At 56.1% G+C, this 18555-nt stretch overlaps 1 protein-coding gene across 4 annotated transcripts; it reads right to left on the reverse strand.

Moving 5' to 3' along the window:
* Positions 1-588: 588 nt before the first annotated feature.
* CERCAM (cerebral endothelial cell adhesion molecule) lies at positions 589-18041 on the reverse strand. Of its 4 annotated transcripts, none has more exons than XM_055327620.1 (15): positions 17462-17609; positions 11616-12539; positions 10496-10589; positions 10089-10199; positions 9813-9930; positions 9120-9254; positions 8812-9016; positions 6818-6937; positions 6431-6507; positions 6220-6326; positions 5200-5332; positions 2452-2579; positions 2065-2268; positions 1413-1665; positions 589-1127 (listed from the first exon to the last, which is right to left on the reverse strand). In XM_055327620.1, the coding sequence occupies exons 1-14, from the start codon at positions 17475-17477 to the stop codon at positions 1413-1415; spliced, it is 2625 nt and encodes an 874-aa protein (XP_055183595.1). In that variant the 5' UTR covers positions 17478-17609; the 3' UTR covers positions 589-1127. The 4 variants fall into 4 exon arrangements, 3 of the variants coding, with proteins under 3 accessions (XP_055183595.1, XP_055183586.1, XP_055183607.1); XM_055327611.1 differs by lacking the exon at positions 17462-17609 and adding an exon at positions 12691-12845; XM_055327632.1 differs by lacking the exons at positions 10496-10589; positions 17462-17609 and having other exon boundaries at positions 11616-12305.
* Between the last annotated feature and the right edge of the window lie 514 nt (positions 18042-18555).

Raw genomic sequence — 18555 nt, forward strand, 5'->3', positions numbered from 1 at the left:
GGTGGCTACATGGGTTAGGGCCAGAGGGGAGCTTTGGATCTATATCCCCCCCTCCCCCCGCCAGGGATGGAGCAGAGCCAGAGGGAGGGAGGAGAGAAGGCAGAGGGAGAAGGGAGCAGAGACCTCGACACAGCCTGGAAGGGGAGAGAAAACTGAGGCCCACGGGGCTGGGGCCCTCACCTAGAGCTCATCCCGGGGCTAGGGGTGGAGGCTGTGCTGCACACAAGTGAAGATTCAAAGAGGAGGGGGCTTGGCAGCCCTGAGTCTGGGCTCACCCTGCCAGGCAAGGTGAGGCTGGTGATGCCTAGGACAGTCCCAAAGGGTGAGCATTCACTGTGGGCTGGACTCTGGGCCAGACTATACTATACCCATCCGGCCCATGACATGCTTCTCTCCCATGTCCACATCACCACCAAGCAGACTAAGACCCAGGGAAGGATGGGATCCACCCAAAGTCACCTAGCAAGGAGGTGGTGATGCCAGGTTGCCCGCCCCTCTCTGTCTTGCCAACTGGTCATCCATCCGTAGATCAGGAGCCCTCCTCCCAGACCTTGTGACACACACAGAGGCTCATCCGAGTTAAAAATATAAAGTGCAAATACCAGCTGGCTTTTATTGAGGGCCTATTTTGTGCTGGGCATTAGGTCTGCAAGGGTCCTCCTCCCACCTCCCTGCACATCTCACTGGCCAGGGGAGAGGATGGGCCCCAGCAGGTGAGACCCAGGTGTTGACTGGGGAGGGGCTGAGGTGGAGGTAGAAGGTGATGGAGAGGCCCCAGCAGTTGGGTCCATGGGGAGGACAGGGATCCAGGTGTCTATCCAGCTTGAAACTGAAGGCTGGGGAGCCCCCCCCTTTCCCTTGACCCCAGGCCCTGAGTTAGGCCGGGCAGGGTGAGAGGGCCTGAGAGCCCTGCCCTTTCTCTACATGACCTTCAGGGAGGGGAGCCATCTCTGAGTGGTTTCTCCCGATGTGAGATGGGGCCAGAGGGCAGAGTAGCTGTGCCTAAGGTGACAGTTGGGTCTCTATGGGGCCTGTGGCTCCTGGCGGCGGTTCCTAGCGCCATCTCCAACTCTGCTCCCTGGCCAGCTGCAGCCTGCTCCTGGACACTTCTCTGGAGTCACCTGGACCTGGTGGGACAGAAGAGGCAAGAGGACAGGAATAGAAAGTACTAGAGTTGGATATCCAGAGGCAGAGAGAGAAAAAGACACAGAGAAGGTCAGAGACAGAGATAGAGAGAGAGACAGAGAGAGAGAGAGAGAGAGCTTGAGGTAGAGACAATGCAGGGAGCCAGAGACAGGCAGAGCAGAGCCAGAGGGGGGAGGAGAGAAGGCAGGGGGAGAAGGGAACACAGAGACCCCGACACAGCCTGGAAGGGGAGAGAAAAACAAGGCACACGGGGCTTGTGCCCTCACCTAGAGCTCATCCCGGGGCTGAGGGTGGAGGCTGTGCCCAATGCTGCCAGCCAGGTCCAGGCGGGGGCCGCGCAGGGTCTTGTGAGAGCCACTCCAGCTGATGATGCGGCCGCTGTCGTCGTCCCAGGGCGAGGATGTCTCTGTGTCGCTGAGCCACTCAGCATCCCCTGCGTAGTGGGTGGGCGCCGCGAGCAAGGGCCGTGCGGAGAAGGCACGCAGGTCCCGAGGCCAGAAGTGTGCCTTGTACTGCTCACTGTGAGGCAGAAAGAAGGCTCAGGAGGGCTGAGGTGGGTCTCCTCCAGCCACACTGCACGCCTGCCTGGAGCTGGGCATCTCACCTGCCTGAAGCAGCTCCTTGCCTTCCCCATCAAGACCTCACAGCAAATGCAAGGAGCAGAGTTTCTACTCCTCTCATTTAACAGATGGAGAAACTGAGGCTCAGAACATGGAAGTGGCTTGATTAAGAACCACACGGACAGCACAGAATGGACACCTAGGTTGGTCTGACTCCGGGGCCAGGAGGGCTATGCCTCCATGACCTTGAGGAAGTGACTCAGCCTCCATCTCCCCAGCTGCTCAGCAAGGGGTCTTAATGCTTGAGACTGGGCTCCTGGGATGAGCTGACCCTGCCCGGCCCCCATCTGACACTCACTTGGGGTGCTGGTCAAACATGATGGGCAGGAACTCGTCCACAGGCAGCATTCGGTGCAGGGGCTGGGAGGCAAGCAACTTGCGAGCACCCGCCAGGCTCAAGACGTATGCCAGGGTCCAGTAGGAGTACCCAGCCACCACCAGGTGTGGCAGCCCCTCCACAGCTGCCTCCTCTTCAGGGTTCACCTGTTTGCGACCGAGGTAGCTACCGTGACACCAAGGGAAACCCAGAGTCACTGCAGGTCCCAGGGTGTCAGAGGACCCCTTCCCCAATCATATCCCACAGGCCAGGCTCAGGGGAAGGACTGGGCAGGGCCCCAGCAGGAGGCAGAGCCCCAGAGGCCTCCCCTCTCTTCCCCCCAACCCCCCAGAGCCGCAGGCTGCCTACATTAGGTCCCATGGCAGTTTCTCTGCCTCCACTTCCTCCATCAGCCGCTCCAGTCGCCCCCTGAAGTTGCTCTCAAAGCGCACGTCATCCTCAAACACCAAGATGCGGGCCAGGCGCCTGGCAACCACCTATGGTATGGGGACGGGGGTGTGTGTGGGGGGGACACAACACAGGGGGATGGCTCTTTATTTTTTTTTTAAGATTTTATTTATTTATTCACGAGAGACACACAGAGAGAGAGGCAGAGACACAGGCAGAGGGAGAAGCAGGCTCCATGTAGGGAGCCTGATGTGGGACTCAGTCCCCAGACTCTGGGATCACACCCTGAGCCAAAGGCAGATGCTCAACCACTGAGCCACCCGGGCATCCCGGATGGCTCTTTAGAACCAGGCTGTCCCCTTCCACCTGCTTGACACTGACAGACTCTCCTGGCCTCCATTACATGCCAAAGACAGCCCTGGCACGTCATGCAGCTGCTCTAAAGCCTGCTGGGGCTCCCACCACCTGGGGACTCAAATCCCAAAGTTTTGCTCTGGCATTCAAGGTCCTCCAGGTCCCCAGTCCAGCTCTCCAAGTAGACTAGTGATAGCAACTATAACCTCTGCTGCATTCACTGAGCGCTGCTATATCCCAGGGCCCTCGGGAGGCAGGACACACGATGGCCCTGTACTACAGTGAGGAGATGGAGACTCAGGGAGGTGCAACCACCTGTCCAAGGACACAGCCCTCAGTGGAACTGGGATCTGGACCTGCATCTGCTGGACTCCAGGCCTGGATCCTCACTTGCCCTTCTGAGCTTTCCTCAAGGAAGTGGGGCTGGTTAGGGGTGGGGGAAGACCCTTGCCCCTACGATCCCTAAGAAAAAGTATTTTTGTAACTCCTGGAGATGTGAAAAGAACATTAAGTCAGCTCAGTAGGACACCTGGGTAGCTCAGTTGGGTAAGCGTCTGCCTTCAGCTTGGGTCATGATCTCAGGGTCCTGGGATCAAGTCCCACATCGGGCTCCCTGCTCATAGGGGAGTCTGCTTCTTCCTCTCTTTCTCCCCCTCCCTTCTGCTCATGCTTTCTCTCTCTCCCTCTCTCAAATAAATAAATAAAAATCTTTTTAAAAAAAGGGGGGGGGGGATGCCTGGTAGCTCAGCAGTTTAACGCCTGCCTTTGGCCCAGGGCATGATCCCGGAGTCCTGGGATCAAGTCCCACGCCAGGCTCCCTGCATGGAGCCTGCTTCTCCCTCTGCCTATGTCTCTGCCTCTCTCTCTTTCTGTGTCTCTCATGCATAAATTCATAAAATCTTAAAGAAAAAAAAAAGAAATCAGCTCAGTAAACCGAAATGAAAGGCATCCTTCTATCTGTTCAAAGACAGTAGAAGATAAACAGCAATATAAGCTCACGTGCATATATTTTAGCTACAGTAGAACATAAAAACAAGGAGTGGGTCTGGGTGCTGCCTCCTGGAGGGGCGCCTGCCCCTTGGAGGGCCAGTCCCCTGATCCCTCCAGTAGGGTCCAGGCAGTGACATCTCACAGGTACTCACAACCCCCCAACCCTGAGCTAAGGCTTCTGGGCCAAGCCCCAGGCCTCTTCTTCCCACCCCAGAACACACATCTCCTGTCTGCCCCAGGGCCTTTGCCCCACTGTTTTACGCTGCCCAGAGGCTCTACTTAAGTGTCCCTGATGGTGAGGCCCAGCCTAACCCCACCCCAGGCCAGGAATCCAGGCTAATCCACACTCTAGGATAGCCTGAACATTTCTCCTCTATGGGCAAGCTTGGTTCTTCCCTGGTTTTTGTGACCTGCTCTTTTGGGTCCCTGAGCCCCAAAAGAGCCAGAGAGGTCTTTTTATTGTTCACCTCTAGTCTCAGAGCAGATCTCCTAGAGTACAGGATGAGATCTGTAGAGACTACAAAATGAATATGGTATAGGGTTGAACACATAGGAAGTTTAAAGCTGCTGGCGCTGGTGGCGCAGCAGTTTGGCACCGCCTGCAGCCTGGGGTGTGATCCTGGAGACCCGGGATCAAGTCCCATATCGGGCTCCCTGCATGGAGCCTGCTTCTCCCTCTGTCTGTGTCTCTGCCTCTATCTCTCTGTGTCTATGAATAAATAAATAAATAAATAAATAAATAAATAAATAAATAAATAATCTTTTTTTTTTTTAAAAAAAAGAAAAGCTCACATTTAAAAAAAAATAAAGCTGCTGGCTGGGATGCTCGGGTGGCTCAGATAATTAAGCGTCTGCCTTCGGCTTGGGTCACGATCCCAGAGTCTTGGGATCGAGCCCCACATCGGGCTCCCTGTTTAGTGGAGAGTCTCCTCCCTCCCTCTGCTCCTCCCCCTACTCATGCTCTCTCACTCACTCTCTCGCAGAAGTAAACACAATCTTTAATATATATATATATATATATATATATATATATATATATATAGCACTTGGGTGGCTCAGTGGTTGAGCATCTATCTGCCTTTGGCTCAGGTCATGATCCCGGGGTTCTGGGATCGAGTCCCACATTGGGCTCCCCACAGGGAGCCTGCTTCTCCCTCTGCCTATATCTTTGCTTCTCCCTCTGTGTCTCTCATGAATAAATAAAATCTTTTTTAAAAATTTTAAAAAGCTGCTAGCTAGGTCTTCATTAATATATTCATTTACCCATTGGCTCCCTTGGGCACTGAGCACAGAGCAGTGAATGGGGTGGCCTCTGCTCTCCCTCTGGTAGGGGGGTTCTGGGGGCCAAAGGGGCGAGGTCCTCACCTCTTCCCAGATGGAGTAGTGGCTGAGGAAGCAGCCCACCTCGCCCTTGGTCAGTGTGCGGCCTGAGTAGGGGTCCTGGTAGCCAGGGAGGAGGTCTACACCGAGGCTCCTCATGAGGCTGCTGTTGAGTGTCCTGAAGGAAACAGGTATCATGGGGCTAGGGGTGACTGCCAGCGACCCACCCAGGGGCTCCAGGCCTATGCCTGTTGGGGGCAGTCACACTGGAGTATAGTTGGAAGGTGTGAGCTTTGTTATGGTTTCATGTGGCCTGAAGACACTGGGGACAACTGGGGGAACCAGAGCCACCGGAGGCAGGGGTGGACGCCCAGGGAGAGAATAGAAGCATGGGGACATGGGCAGCCGTCTGAGGGGCATGATCCCCAGAAAGAATGTGGGGGACATGGCACGTGCTTCCAAGAAAAGGATGGACATCCTGCCATCAACAGGGCTGAGGTCGCAAGCGACCAACAGCCATGGGCAAGTGTAGCCCTGTGACTTCTGGCTCCCCAGGTTTACCTGACTGCCATCCCCACCCATCCGGGACCTAAGTCCAAGACAGAGAAGAGTAAGCCCAATAAAAATAAAGAAATAAAGACACCTAACCTCTGGAATGCTTACTATGTGTCAGGCCCTGGCTAAATCCTCATGGAGCCCTTCTAAGTCCTAAGAGGAAGGCACAAGTATCTGCCACTCGCACAGCAGGGCTGGGAGGTGGCAGTGACTCATCAGAGGTCACCCAGCTGGTAAGTGGCAGAGCTGGAATGCAAGCCTCAGGGCTTCAGATGCCAGTGGCCTTAACCACTGTGCTCTCCTCCCTCTGGTAGGCCAATGAGGGGCCATCCTGTCCTGTTTCAATCTGCCCTGGGACTCTCTAAGACAGAATTACCCAGGCCCTGTTTGAGCACCTCCTGGGAGCACCAAACTCACTCAACTCCTTTGTCTGCTTTCCCCATTCCTAGGGGGCTCCAGTGGACCATGTGCTCCCCCAGCTGCCCAGGGCCCCGCCCCAGGGAGCCTCACCGGCCATCCACAGCATCCACCACCCGCCCAGACACCTCCATCTCCCAGAGTGAGCTTAGCATGCGCTCACGGCGGTCGGGCCGGCGGGCCAGGCTGATGACGAACACCTGGGGGAGGAGGCAGGGAAGGTAGGTGCAGGAGGAGTGGGCATCTTAGGAGGGGAGAGCCCACCTACCTCCTGACCCCAAACATGTGAGCTGAGGGAACCTACCTCATCAAACCCCATCTTGCTGGGTCTCTTTGGGGGCCGGGACACATGAGCTGAGGCCCACATTGGGGGCCCATCCACTGCAGAGGGAAGTGCCCACCAGTCAGGAATCCCTACTGGCTCTCGTCAGCAGTGACCCTAGAGTCCTAGCATCCCCCTCCAAAACCCAGAAGGAAGGGGCCCTCAGAGATCACAGAATCCACCTGCCTCTATTGCAGAGATGGGGACACTGAGGCTCAGTGGGGGGAAAGGACTTGCCCAGAGTCAGGAAATCAGTTAGAGGTGAGGCTGGGACCCCAAGCCCACAGCCTAGTCAGGTCCGGGGCCTGGGAGAAGGGGTGCAGGGGACAGCTGGGAACAGTGGCAGCAGGCTAGCACCCTGGACCTCACCTAGCGCTTCCAAGATCAGGTGGATGAAGTTGACCTTCTCGTCCTCCAGCCCCTGGTGGGGTTTCACAGGCACATTCATGTACCCGTAACGGTGCTCATTGCACACATGGATCGTAACCCCTGTGGAGAGAGGCCCAGGGAGTGCTGGAATAAGGGGCAGGGCTCTTGGAACCCAAGGCAGGTGTCCTCTCTGGGACTCAGCGTTCCATCTATGGGGTTGGACAGAGAACGGGCTCGATTCAAACAATATCTAAGGGGCCTTTCTGCCGAGATGGTTTATTCATTCAACAGATGTGCCTAGAGCACCAACTGGGTGCTGGAGGAGGGTGGTGAGTAAGACAGAGCCCCGTCCCTGGAGGATCATGGGAAGGGAGGAACAAGCAAACTCCCACCTGCCATTCCTGCCCCCCCTCCTGTCTGAACCCAGCACCATCACCCACTGTGAGCAACCCCACACCCTCTCCCACCTCTCTGCACTGCCCTCCACCCACCAGCCACAGTGGCCTTTTCTATTTCTTCAATATTTGTCCCCTTTATTGTCATTAGTTCTCTCCCCTTTATCTCCTATATACTGTGAACTCTCGAGCAATAGGCATGCAGTATCTACTTAAAAGTCAAGCCCATGCCCAGCATGGAGCACAGGGCCTGATCCAGAGCAGGGCCTCAGTAGCTGGGTGCTTGGAAGCCTGAAAGATGGAGTCGAAACTCCACTGACAAAATTCCTTCAAATTGCTGGCCAGTTTCCAGAGGCTGACACCTGAAGTAGTGGTAGCAATGAAAAAAACAAAACAAAACAAAACAAAAAACAAGGGAACAGTTCTCATGGACTCTCCATGGGTTTGTTTCCCATTCACTCACCTTTTACACTTGATACGATTTTTTTTTTTGTCTTGCACATCTGCGGCAGACTTCACCAATACCTCTTGCACAAAAAAGCTAATTACAACACTTTCCCCTCTGGCCACTGTAGGCATTCTGCTTGCTCAGGTGTGACACTTCTGAAATACATCGTTACTTCTCATTCTCCCTGAATTTGCCTGTTCAGTCCTCCCAAGATCCTCTTCCCAACACTGAGGGTCTCTATCTCACTCTTATCTCTATTCCTCAGGACTTGGATTTAGCCAGCCCCGCCCAGCCCAACCCAAACACTTTCTAGTAATTTTCTTTCTTTCTTTCTTTCTTTCTTTCTTTCTTTCTTTCTTTCTTTCTTTCTTTCTTTCTTTCTTTCTTTTTTTAGTAATTTTCATCTTAAAAATAACACCAACACGAGAGTGTTCTTTTCAGTGTGCAAAGCCAATTGCTCTGATGGCTAGCCCAATGTTCTCAGGCTAAAGACCAGAAGCTTGCTGGCCAGCTCCACACAGGCTGGCTCCTGCCTACCTGCCTCAGTCTGTGCCACACCTCGCTTCCCTCACTTACTGTGTCCCTATCACTTGCCTTCTTATGTTCCCTGAGACCACAGGGCCTTTGTACCTGCTGGTCCTGTTGCCTAAAATGCTCTTTCTTGCTCTTGTTAGTGCTTTCCCATACTTCAGGTCTCAGCCTCAAAGTTCACACCATCCAAGAAGCCTTCCCTGACAGATCTACTCTGGTCTAAGCTCCCTTAGCATCTGGAATGAAGAAGCATTTCTTCCTATCATGGTTGTGATTGGACACTGATTTGTGTGATCCTTGTACTGACGGGACTGGAAGTTCCAGGAAGGCAGAAACCACCTGAGTTTACTCACCACTATCTTCTCAGTGCCTGACACACGGTAGATGTTCCATAAATATTTGCCAAATACATTAAGGAATACATTAAAGTGCCATGATGGAGAGCCAGAAGAAGGGCATTTAGCTTTCCGGGGTAGTAGGCTCAAGAAAAGCTATGACCCAGACAAACAAGAGTTTCACAGGATGGACTGGAAACTGAGGAAGGGTATGCAAAGCAGAGGGAACAGCATGTGCAAAGACCTAGAAACCCTCAGGAATGCTCACGGAGAGCTTGTCCTCACCAACAGCCTGGCAGGCATAAGCGAAGACGATGATATCATCGAAGGGCCAGCTGTAGTTGGGATGCGGGGGGTAGAAGGCAAGCTGGGCTGCCCCTTCAGTCCGCAGGGATACCAAGAAGGTGGAATGGACCATGGGGACTTGGAAGCAGCCCCGGCGCTGGCGATTCTTGGTGGGGAAGTAGTCGGCGGTGCGGCGGTAGTAACCCTGGGGAAAGGGGTTGCTCTGAACTATGATGGCGCCCCTCTGTCCCCAGAACACTGCTCCCCTGCCATAACCCGCACCCCAAGGTTTCCATCCTCAGCCTTACCTGGGGGGTTATCCCACACCAGAAATTGGAGTAGTAAGTCTGAGAGTCCAGCATTGGGGCCACCACAGGCAGCCCCTGCTCTATCAGAAGCCTCAGTGTCTGGTTGTTGGTCAGAATGTTGTCTGTATCTGCAAACTTTTGGGAAGGGGTTGTCACAGATGCCAGCCTTGTCTGGGCTGTACCCCCAAGAAGTCACTGAGTGGGATCCCTCTAGATGGTCAGAGATCCCACATGTATCCTGGGATCCAATGGGGTTCTGTTAGAAAGTTCTAACCCATAAACCAGTAGGTCTGTTTCTGGACCAAGGATCTAGTCTGGAGCACTGGACCTGCAATCAGGACCAGAGATTAGACTCAAGTTGCTGATCTAAGAGCTTGATTCTAGATCTGACTTAGGGAGTAAAGCCAAAGACCTACTCTGAGTTCTAGTCTGGGGAACCAAGCTCAGTTTATACTCTGGGCTCTAGCCCAGGAACTTAGGCTCAGTATTCAACCTGCAATCTGTCTCAGGGATCCAGGCTTCATAGCTAATCTGAGCTCAAGCATAGGGATCTAAGCTCAATATCAGTCTGGATTCTGACCCAGTTTGCTAGCTGAAGAGTCTAGCCTACAGGCAGTTAAGTCACACTGAGATTTCTGTCAGGGACAGATACCACCACCTATGAGAAACCTCATCCTAGCCAGGCTTTCTTACCAGGATATAATCAGCCCCCCAGTCCCTGGCAAAGGTCAGGGCTTCCTGTTTCAACTCCATCAGAAACTGGTGCCTTTCTTTGGTCCAATGCTTGGGACCCTCTTCATCTGGGTAGGACCTGAGAGGGTAAAGAGATGAGAAGTTCCCAGGGGGCAGGTGCATGTGGTTCCCCCCCCCCCCTCTGCAGGGCAGCAGACAGAGCCCTGGGCTGGAGGTGGTGGTTCAGGGCTGCAGCTGTTGCCCACTTTCCCAAAAACCTTTCCCCTCAATCTCCACCTGGGCTCCCCCTCGGGCCTCCAGACCACAGTTGCATAGTCATCACCCACAGCAGCTAGCCACTCCTGCAGCATCTCCGTGGTGTTGTCTGTGTTGTGGTCTGTGGCACACCTGGGGACATGGGAGGAAGAAGGGTGAGGGGGAGGTGCACAGCCACAAAAGGGCCAAACCCCAAGGTGGCCTTGACCCCTGGAGCACCAGCCCCTGTGAGGCTGGACATTTGGGTGCTGCAGGGGAGGGAGGTGTGCTACAGAGTTAGGCAAGCACCGGGGTCCCAGTCACAAGTCCCGTCCATCTCTAGGCTTCACTTTCTCCCTCCGTAAGTATAAGGTGGGCTGAGACAGCAGAACATGAATGCACGTGAAAGACAAAGTCCCTCAGCTTTGAGGAACACACCAGCCACGCACCCTGGACACCTTCCTTCCTTGCCAGGACACCACAGGTCAGTCCCTTCCCCTCTCCGAGTCAGGACTGGACCGAAGAGATGCTGTTTGCCTCTGCCTGAAAGTTGTAATAAGGACCAAACCCTACTCGAAACATCCCTGAGAAGTGCTGATGGGCCTGAGCTCTGCTGCCACAGAGCAGACCTGCTCCTCTGCAGAAGGGGCTCCCAAGACAGAGGGCGGGTGCAGAGGGCTTAGCCAAGATCCCAAGTTCTAGGTGATACTGCCCCTTTAAGCCAATTCCCCAGAAGTGAAGACTAACTACGTGTCAAGTCTTGTAGGGGTGGGAACTAACTAACTCTCAAACTGTGGTAATTGTGGGCAGCCTCCCCAGGCCATGGCTCAGGCCTCGGCTCAGGCCACGGCTCCACCCCCGGCCCAACTTTGGTGTGTTGTGCGGGTTAGTTTGTCAATCCTCTCAATTTATCCCCAGCCTCAGCTTGGGACTCCTCCCTCTTCTGGCTTCCACAGACCAGGGCCTCTGATCCCAGTGGACCCTGTGGGGACACCCAGCAGGGAGGTTCTAGGGGAGGGGCTCTGCCCTTGGCTGGCAGGACCCAGACCTTCCACAGGGAGGCTGGAAACAGCCCAGAGAAGGAAGAGCAGGTCTGACCCCCTCTGCAGAGAAGCATGGAGCCAGACAGCACACTCACCTGCTCCCGGGAACCCCCAGTTCTGCTGATCTCTGCCTCGTGGGGACCCAGGGCACGGCAGCTGCTCCTGCCTGCTGCCCTCCAGCTAGGTCAAGGCAACCACAGGGCCCACGGGGGAAGGAGGGGGTCTTCGGCTTGGGCTCTGAGGCTGGGGCAAGAGGACCCAACTTAAAGCCAGAGGAGGTCCCCAGAGAAGGAGTAAGAGCCGGGGTGAGTGTTCCGGCGTCAACCTAAGGCCTCAGAGGTCACCCTGCTGGGCCAAGGGGATAAAGGGTCCCGTGCAGGGGCTCAGGGCCCTACAGGGCCTGTCTGCCAGGGGAGGGGCCCGTCTGGGTGGTGTCTGGACTGAGCGGATGGGGCCCTCGGGAGTGGAGTTCTCTGTGGGGCCGGGGGTACACGCCCAGAGGGTGCCAATGCGCGGTCTCTCTCACCAGAGGGCCAGCCTGGCCCGGGGGTAGTCCAGCCGCTCCAGCGCGCCCAGGTAGTGGGGCAGCGAGTGCTCGGCATTGCGGGCCAGGATGGTAAGGACCACGGCGGGCAGCGGCGGCTCCACGGCGCCCGCAGCCAGGAGCCACGGCCCCAGCAGGAGCAGCAGCCGGAGCAGCCGGGCGGCGGGGGCGACAGGCATGGCGGGCGCTCGGGCGGCGGCCGCGGCTGCCCCCGGGGCTCGGGCCCGGCGGAGGGGAGTGGGTGGTGCGGCCCGGCCGGGGCGGGGCCTGGGGCCGGGGCGGGGCCGAGGCGGCGGGAGACGGCAGGGGCGGCGCCCCCCCGGAGACCGGGGACCCTCCCCTCCTGTGCCCCCCCCCACCCGCTCCGCGCGGATTCCCAAGTGTCCGCTCGGCAGAGGGCGGCGGGGGCCGGGGCCCGGAGACCCTCCCGACGCGTGACCCCGGGGCAGTCCCCTCCCGGCTGGGCGCGGGCGGCGGGGAGGGGGGACAGGAGGGTCGGTCGGGGAGACGGCATCCGAGCCGCCACGGCGGCTGAGGACGCTCCACTCTGAAGCCCGGCGCATTCATCCCCCGGAACCGGCTCCACGGAGCGTCCGATGCCCTCGAGTCCGGACCGCCCGGCCAGCCTCCGACCCTCGGGGGGAGCCGCAGCCCCGCGGGGCGGGACTGACCCGCCGCAGCCCTTGCGGGGGGCTCCCGGCTCCCGCCCCGCCTCCGCCCCGGGGCGCCCTCTGGCGGACCCACGCGAAACTTCGCAGACCTGCGCGGCGACGCCCGGCGGGGGGGCGGGGCGGGAGTCCCGGGGTCCCCCCGACCTGAGTGCTGCATCCCGCGGCGCCTCGAGCTGGGCGTCCTCCGCGCGTCGACGTCGTCGCCTCTGCCGCCAGCGCCCGCGCGGCTCCGGCCCTTTAAGAGAGCAAATCCAACCTCAGGCTGAGTGCAGACCCAGGGGGCACCACAGGGCTCGCAGCATGAGCCAGCCCGGTCCAAAGCCGGAGGTATGGCCTCCCACGCGGCCCCTGCTGAAATGTGAAAGGCACGGAAGGGAGGGGCCTACAGGCGGGCTCCAGCTCCGGATCTGCTGTGATCACAGGCCACTTTCCCTGAGCCTCTGATCCTCGTCTGGGTGGGTTTGCAGGGATGCCTTGAGAGAATGAACACTCTTGAAGCTTCTCTCTGCATGGAGCCTGATCCTGGGAAGAGTTGCTGGGGCTGGAAGATAGGAATGCAGAGGAAGCCAGTCTCCCCTTCCATTCACCCACCCACCGGGAGGCCTACTTTCCTATGGCAGCTTTGGATCTCCCTTCAGGCTCTTCCCAGGGTCAGAGAAGAAGACCTGTGCCCACTATCTCTGCTGGGAGGGGAGGGGTGGGGAACCAGCAAGGAATGGACTTGCCTGGTGACGCCACAGCCTGTAGGGGCATCAAACCCAGGAATCCTGGTCTTCAGCGAGGCTCCCAAGCTTCCACTGGGCCCCAGTCAAAGCTTCTAGGTGGCTAGTGGCCCTGCAGTGAAAGGCCTGAGGCCCAGTAGAAGAGTCCCTTCCCTGGCATGGTAGCCTCTGCCCAGAAGGCACTCGCAGCCCCAGAATGGGGATTCCCTTTCTAAAGTGAAGCAGTGTGCCCCACCTTACCCATCCCAGAGTCATCCCAGCGCCAAATTTTGGTGCTTCCAAATTTTTCTCTGGCCTCAAGTCCTCATCCTCCTCCTTCTCCTTCCCTGAATGCCTCTCACTGTCCCCCTCCTCCTTCCCCATGCCATCCAGTGATCAATCCATCCTGTCACTGCCTCCCTTGCCTGTGGGTTCTCCCATCATCCCTGCCTGGGAAAACCCTATAACCATCTTGGTTTTTGGCACAGTGGGGCTACTGCAGACTCAGAACTTCCACTCTCAGCTGGACTCTGACCAGGCCCCACGGTCCAGTTTTCCTATGCCCCTGCCCCCTCTCCTCTGTGGCATTTCATAGCTTCTGAAGCTCCCATGCTACTTTTTGGAGAAAAGAGAAGCCCTCACCTCGGACCTCTCATTTCCAGCCTACAAACCTCCATCCCTGGCCCCCCAAGTCTGCCCCAGTTCTCCTGCCTGGTACAGTGGAAGAGGCACCACCCTTCCTCACGGTTGAATGGTCCCTAAGCTCCAAATGCCATCCCTTTGCCCTTCCTGGACCATCAGAAGCCCCCTCTCCTCTGGGTGCTCCTTTTAACCTTCCTTTTTTTTTTTTTTTAAGATTTTATTTATTTATTCATGAGAGACACAGAGAGGTAGAGACACAGGCAGAGGGAGAAGCAGGCTCCATGCAGGATCATGCCCTGGGCTGAATGCGGTGCTAAACTGCTGAGCCACCCGGGCTGCACAATTTTTGACCTTCCAAAGGACTTAAATCTTCCCCAGCTTAAAATACGAAAACACCAAGCTGCCTGCTGGCCCCCCAGCCACAGCCTTATCTGTCTCTCCCTCCAAACATCTGGAATGGGGATGTGTGCTTTGCTTTATTGAGACCTTCCTTCATCTCCCTTCATGGCTTGACACACACCAAGGCTGCTGTAACCAGACTGCTCCTGCCAACACCAGGATCCTCCTGGTCACCCCCTTCAGTGGACATTGCCTCCTCATCCAAGAGGGCTCGCTTTCAGCGGCAGAGCACATGGGCCACTCTCTTTCTAGAAAACTGACATGTGTCTCCACTGCCCATTTGGACGCAGATTCCAACAGTTTTTTTTTTTTTTAAGTAAACTCTCCACCCAGCGGGGGGTCAGCCTCATCACCCTCAGATCAGGAGTCACATGCTCTACTGACTGAGCCAGCCAGGCACCCGAAAATTCCACCTGTTCAAAACAGAACCCCAACCTTTCCCCCAGACATGCTCCCCGTCTGGTGGCCTCCCCAATCTAACAAACGGCACCTTGGCCACCTGGCCCCTTGAGCTAGACAGCTGGGGGTCACTGAGGACATGTCCCTCTTTCAACCCACTGCATCACCTTATCCTGGCAGGCCCACCTCCTCCGCATCTCTGGCACATGGACACCTCTTTGCTTCTGCACTGCTACTTGCCTGGCTCAGGGCACCAGCTTTGCTCACCGGGCCCACAGGGTCTCCCAGAGACCTGCTCCCCACGATTTCTCCCTGGAAACCATTCTGCACTCAGCCACCCTTTCTAAACGCCTGGGGTCAATATCCTTCAGGGACTGCCTGCTGCTGTCACCCACCGTAGGGTTCAAACCCCTTCAGGAGCACCGAGGCCCTGCATGGTCTCCATGATGTTTCTCCAATGCCTCTGACTCCCCACCAACCCCAACCAATCTGATGCTCAAGCCGATTTGGGCGAGGTACAGTTTCCTGAACACTCTGTGCTTTAGGACTGTCCCATATCCTCGCCCCCACCACCCCTGTTTCTTCTCTCTGCCTGAACTGGTCTTTCTGGCCAACTCCCACAGGCCCTCCAGTCTCAGTCTAAACTTCCTTCTTCTGGAAATCCTTCTGCATGTCATGTCTGGGGGACATACCCTTGACGTGGCGTCCTATATAATCCCAGTCATTCAGCAAGTATTTATTGAGCACATGCTCACTAAATGTGCAGCTGGAAGGTGCACAAGACAGTATCTGCTTCTAGGGTGCTCACATCCCGGTGAGGGGACACATACTGATAAATTAATAAATAGCTTCAAAGAAGGGTAAATGCTATGAATGGCATAAAACCAGTTAATAAGAACAGAGAGTAGCTGAGAGTGTGAGGCAACGTTGAGTAGAAGAGTCAGTGAAGGGATCCCTGGGTGGCTCAGCAATTTGGCGCCTGCCTTTGGCCCAGAGCACAATCCTGGAGTCCCAGGATTGAGTCCCATATCAGGCTCCCTGCATGGAGCCTGCTTCTCCCTCTGCCTGTGTCTCTGCCTCTCTCTCTCTCTCTGTGTGTCTATCATGAATAAATAAATAAATAAATCTTAAGAAAAAAAAAAAAAAAAAGAAGAGTCAGGGAAGCTATTTCAGGGCACAAGGGGAGCCAGCCAAGAGTAGTACTGGGGGAAGAATGTTCCACTGGAGGGACCAGGTCAGGCGAAGGTCTCGCGGTGGGTGAGGGATGGAACAGGCAGGGAGGCCAGTGGTTAGAGCCCAGGGAGCTAGGGGAGTGTGGGAAGAAGTGAGGATCACCTAGGGCCCTGAGGCTGCGACAGGATTTTGGATGTTTTTTAAATGCAATAGGAACACACTATAGGGGGTAAGCAGAGAAGTCAAGTGATTTGTCCTAAAAGGATTGCTCTGGCTGCCACATGGAGGGTGGACTGTGGGGGCAAGGATGGAAACAGGAGAGCCCCTTCAGGCTTGTGGGATTACATGTGGGAGACAGAGCAAGGAATAGAAGTGATGGGCTTTGCAGCTAGACTGCCTGGTGGGCTAGTTACTGAGTGGGAAAGATCTGGGAAGAAGCTGGTGGAATGTGACTCAGGGTTTGTCTGGACCTTATTCTGAGCTGCCTTTTAGACTCCCAGGTGGGGGGACACCTGGGTGGCTTAGCGGTTAAGTGCCTGCCTTCACTCGGGGCGTGATCCTGGAGTTCCAGGATTGAGTCCCACATTGGGCTCCCTGCATGGAGCCTGCTCCTTTCTCTGTGTCTCTCATGAATAAATAAATGAAATCTTAAAAAAAAAAAAAAAGACTCCCAGGTGGGAAGATCACATGCCACAGCTGCCTGGCTGTAAGCTCTGAGGCAGGGACCCATCCATCTCATTTACCATTTTATCCCCAGCCCTAGAGCAGGGCCAGCAGGACATAGGGTGGGCTCTCAATAGAAGTATGGGGGGTGGGAGATAACTATGGTGAACTGATCATACACCTGTACTGCCACTTCCACTCATTTTTTGCTCCAAAATACAAAAATAGGACATCCTCTACAAAGGTAATATTGGGCCAAATTCACAGAAACACTAAAGCAGTGGTTGTCAGAGTATGGTCCCTGGACCAGCCAGCATCAGCCTCACCTGGAAATTGTTAGAAATGCAAATTCCTAGGCCCCTCCCCACACCTACTGAATCAGAAACTGGAGTGGAGGTTAAACCAAGAAGGCTTCTAGGTGATTTTGATGTAGGCTGAAGTTTGAAGCAGCTGTTCTAAGGGGCCTATGGCTTCATTCTCCACGTAATATAGATTATACGCCTGGAAAAAAATGATGGTCTGGGCCCATCTGGCTGAATAGGTCCAAACCACCCTGAACCAACATCTAACTAGGCTCTGGGTCATCCTCACCCCACCCAAAACAGCATCTTCACTCTTGTCCCTCAGCCACTGTGGTTCTAGCCAGAGCCAGGTGGTGGCGCCAGCGCCTCAACCTTTGGTCTGGCATTGGGACCCAGAGACCCCGGAAGAATTGTCCCCCTCCCCTGCACCTTCTTCCCCGCTGGGAGCCTCTGCTCTGAGGCCTGCTCACTGGCAAAGTCTTTGAGGGATGGCTTTCAATAGGGAGAGAAGCACTGAGGCTGGCACACCCCAGGGAGGGGCCAACCCCCTCTCCCTGGGGGTTAGGAAGGTGGGCTAGAGAAGCCCCCTTGGTCAGAAAGAAATTAGGGGTGTCTGGACTGTGGGGCTTGGGGGTCAGAAGCCCAGGCAGGCGGCTCTGGCCACTGGACTCTGGTTATACCCGTATTAACCCTCTGTCTACCCTACCCAACCTCATGTGAGGTCTCAGGTACTGCTTCCCTGCCAATGGGTGGGGGCAGCCTAGAGGTACCCTGGGGCCCAGACAGAGCCCCAAGGTTGGGGGTCCTCACAGCCTGGCAGCCAAGCAAGCTAGGAACAGGGGCGCACAGCGGAGAGAATGCATGGATGGAGCTCTTACCAGCTGCCAGCTTCATGACTCCTGGGTTGGGGGCTCTCTGGGCCCCTGTCCTGCTTTGTGGTCAAGGGAGCCCAGCATCTTGGCCAGAGGAAGAGCCCATGCCCTGCTCCTGGTCCTGGGTGCAGCTCGGCAGATAGGAGTCCAGGAGACCCGCCTGGGTTCCTTCCTAGCTCAGATTCCAAGCCCGGTTCCAAGAAGACCCAGGACTGAGTGCAAGCTTGACCCCCATCGGCTCCCCTGCTCCTCATCTTTCCTCTTTGTGGGGAGACTGAGACCCCTTGCCCAGCTGGAATCACTCTGCCCATTCTGCTTAGACCTAGCATACCTTGGCTTTGGCTCTAGGAATCTGCCCACACCCCCTCGCCTCCAGGGGTCCCACCCAACGCCCACACTGTCTCCAGAGGACCACCCTCTCCCTCTTGGCCATGCCCTCGTCTCCCAGGACCCCAGATGTAGAGCTACCCTCCTCTGAGGCTCTGCCTCAGTCCTCAGGAAGCTGGGGCCAGGCCAGCTGTTTTCCCCAGGCAGCCAGCTGTTTTGCCCATCAGGAAGAAGTCCTGGCTCCTCTGCTAAAATCCTTGCTGTGGCTGTGGCTGCAGCGTGGCAGCCCTGCTGGGCCTGGGCCTGGGAGCTGTTAACTCCTCTGGGCCCAGCTCCTCCCTACATCATGCCCTTGCCTGGCCCCTGGGAGTAGCCTATTGAGAGACTTCCAGAGACCCCAAGAAGACCAGGCATTGCTCTCCCCAACCCCCTCAACAATTGCTAACCTGACACCCCCTCCCCTCAACAGAGCCTAGTCCTCAGGTGACCCCAGGTGAGAGGGGTTCAAAGGGACAAATGAGAGCCCCCTTCAGAATAATAGTAGTAGTAGCTATCAAGAACATCCTGCTGAGTGCCAGGCATTGTGCTAAGTGCTTTAAATGTGGTATCTGATTTAATTTTGCAACTGTGCCCATGAAGTAGGGAAGATTTTCATTTCATAGATGAGGAAACAGAGGCATGGCAAGTCTAAGTTGCTTGCTCAAGCCCGCACAGAACTGGGCTGCCTGCCTGCCTGCCGTTCCTTGGCAAGCCCTGGTGGTTCCCCGATTCCG

The sequence above is a fragment of the Nyctereutes procyonoides genome, unplaced genomic scaffold, assembly GCF_905146905.1.
Source record: "Nyctereutes procyonoides isolate TBG_1078 unplaced genomic scaffold, NYPRO_anot_genome, whole genome shotgun sequence".
NCBI lineage: Eukaryota > Metazoa > Chordata > Mammalia > Carnivora > Canidae > Nyctereutes > Nyctereutes procyonoides.

Bases quoted from the DNA above. Each gene is read 5' to 3' on its own strand.
- CERCAM (XM_055327620.1), bottom strand. The intron at 6,938-8,811 runs GTGAGGACAAGC...CTCTCTCCACAG, and splicing joins TTATGCCTGCCAGGCTGTTG to GGGTTACGATCCATGTGTGC. The intron at 2,580-5,199 runs GTGAGGACCTCG...CCCATACCATAG, and splicing joins ACTACTCCATCTGGGAAGAG to GTGGTTGCCAGGCGCCTGGC.